We start from the raw sequence: 3104 nt of genomic DNA on the forward strand, positions 1-3104 counted from the left end.
GTCAAAAAGTGGAGTTTGGGGGTCGGGCTGGGTTCTATTGGAATTAATCCCATATGTTCTGTTATTCACTTAACGCGGTTTTCACTTAACGCGGGACCCTCTGGGTTCAATTGACCGCGTTAAGTGGGGTACAACTGTATATATATATATATATATCATGTAAATCCACAATGAAAACGTGGATAAGATAAATCTTGATAAAATTTTCCCATGTGATTTTATCAATATATATATATATATATATATATATATATATATATATATATATATATATATATATATATATATATATATATATATATATATATATATATATATATATATATATATATATACACACACACATACAGTTAACTCTCACTTTACGCAGTTAATGTAACCCGGAGGGTACCGCGGAAAGTGAGGAACGCGTAAAGTGAATAACATAACATATGGGATTAATTGAAATAGAGTCCAGGCCGACCCCCAAACTCCACTTTTTGACGACACACAACTATGTTGTAGTAAAAATATTATCTTAACTTTATGATGGCATGCACACACAATTAATAATTAAGAGAAATATCAATAATATTAGGTTTTTTAACACTTACATTAGTAGAAAAGATGGCTGGGCACACGGGGATGGGCGGTTGGTTCCGAGGCAGAGGGCAGATTATTGGCACCTTATCACTTGTATCAATTGTATCACTATCCACCACAGAGGCTTGCAGGGCCTCTTTGTCAAACCCCCAAAGTTCATATAAGTCCATATCCTCACTATAATTATCACTATCACTGACTTGGGCCGGCTGTAGTGGGTGGCGGGTGAAGAACTGGTAATGTTTTGATGACTGGGCGACCTTGTGCGCACCATTTTCGCGCCTCTTACACAACATGGCGGATGGCGGGAGGTTTGGATCCAAAAATGGCGCGGCTTGCCAGCCGCTCTCCGCGTAATGGGGTACACGCACCGCGGAATGTGAGCATGTTAGGTTCCGGCAGGGCACCGCGTTAACGGTGAACCGCGGAATGCGGGACCGCGTAATGTGAGGGTTGACTGTATATATATATATATATATATATATATATATATATATATATATATATATATATATATATATATATATATATATATATATATATATATATATATATATATATACACACACACAGTGGGGTATGCTATAACGAATCTAATTGGTTCTAGAACCTTGTTCGTTATAGCAATCGTTTGTTATAGGATTAATCCGTTCCAGGCCCCCAAATACAACCACTTAACACTGAAAAATATAATATAAAATTGTAAAAATTTTAAAAAGTGCATAAATATGCATCTATACCCCTGAAATAAAGAATATCATTAATATTTGTAATAATAAAACAATAAATTAGAAAAAAAAAAATTTAAATTATGTTCGTTGTAGGAGTTTCGTTCGTTATAGCATTCTCAATTTTATAGATAAAACCGTTCGTTATAGGAATATTCATAGTAGGATCCGTTCGTTATAGCATGCCCCACTGTATATATATATTATACTGTACTGGAATTTACTATTTTATTATAATGTCTATGTTAAATAAGTTTACCAAACATGAATTTCAGTAGGAAATATTAGCGGCAGGCCACGAGAGTTAGTGATGCAGTGTTAGGCAGGCTGTTCCACTTGTTTACCACTATGTGGTACAGCTTCACATTTTATACTCTGAGTATAAGTCGAACCCTGGTTTTGGAGAGATATTTTCAAGCTTAAAATGTCGACTTATACACAGCAATTTACGGTATCTAGTTTATTACATAAACTGTGATTACCTCATTCATCATTGTCAGATTCACTACTGTCATCATCGGTGTTTATCACCAAATTGTCTGTTAGATGTTCAAGAGCAATGTCTTTCCTTCTATACTCATCTTCTACCAGTCTTGTATGACATATACATTTCTTCCAGTCTTGTGAAGTTACTCTGTCTATTGCACTCTTAGTTATTTCTTCAACCCCTTTTAACGTCTGGTTGGTATTTGAATCGTACTTTTTCACTTCAGTCTTTACTTTAGCCCAAATTAATTCTATGGGGTTAAGCTGACAATGATAAAGGGGAAGTCTAAGTACTTCATGACCAGCATCACAGGCTATTTGGTCAACTTCATATACCTGCTTATTTTTGTGTGATTTGACAAGACTAAGAAGTTCAAATTTTGTATGGGATGGGTCATGAGCAATATTGTGTTCTGTTAGCCACTGGATAATTTCACATTTCTTGGAATTACTGGCTGGTGCTTTATTTAAAATTTGAGAATGATATGATGCATTATCCATCACTATGAGAGAATGAGCTGGAATGTTTGGGAGTAACTGTGTCTGGAACCAAGACTGGAAGCATGTGTGATTAATGCTGTCATGGTAATCCCCCTTATTACCATTGCTTGATCTAAAAAATAAAAAAGCCCCAGGTACAAATCCATCTTCCCCACCAGCATGCAGAATAATATATCTAGCTCCTTTCCCGGTTTTCAGTTTTGGGTCTACAGATCCATCAGCCATTGTCCAACACTCGTTTTGGTTTACCCAAGTTTCGTCTAAATATATTTCTGGCCTTGGGCTGCTGGATTTTCTGTTTTCAGCAATGAGTCTCAGGTATTTGTTTCTTGCAACAACAAGATCATTTCTTTCCATTAAAATGCATCTGCCACTTTGTACTTTCTTAAAACGAAACCCAAGTTGTTTCACAATCTTGTGGAGTGAAGAATAGGCGCCAGAGAATCTAACAGGTGGTTTCTTCACCCTTTTCAGCAGAGCGTTCACGGTTGGAATTTCACCCCTCTCATAGAAAGCGAGTACCTCTCGTCGTATACAGTCCTTATCAAAATCATCCACCGTTCCCATCACTGGCGATATCCTGGTCCTAGAAGGTGGAGATTTTATTACACCAACTCTGTGTTGCTGTTTTATTCTGTGAAGAGATCGAACGGAGATCCCCGTAACAGAGGCAGTCCTTAGCTCGATGTCAGTTTCACTTTGTTGTACATCTTGATATCGGAGATACTTGTAGATATTCAATACGATTTTCCTTACTTGGCTCGTTATTCGTCGAGTGCATCTTGCATCGTTGATTGACTGAGCCAT

General features: G+C 36.8%; 1 protein-coding gene across 1 annotated transcript; it reads right to left on the reverse strand.

Annotated features, from left to right (window-relative positions):
- Positions 1 to 1793: 1793 nt before the first annotated feature.
- Positions 1794 to 3104, reverse strand: LOC121858120. Its single transcript, XM_042354348.1, has one exon. The coding sequence runs from the start codon at positions 3102 to 3104 to the stop codon at positions 1794 to 1796; it is 1311 nt and encodes a 436-aa protein (XP_042210282.1).

The sequence above is a fragment of the Homarus americanus genome, unplaced genomic scaffold, assembly GCF_018991925.1.
Source record: "Homarus americanus isolate GMGI-L3 unplaced genomic scaffold, GMGI_Hamer_2.0 scaffold854, whole genome shotgun sequence".
NCBI classification, from domain to species: domain Eukaryota; kingdom Metazoa; phylum Arthropoda; class Malacostraca; order Decapoda; family Nephropidae; genus Homarus; species Homarus americanus.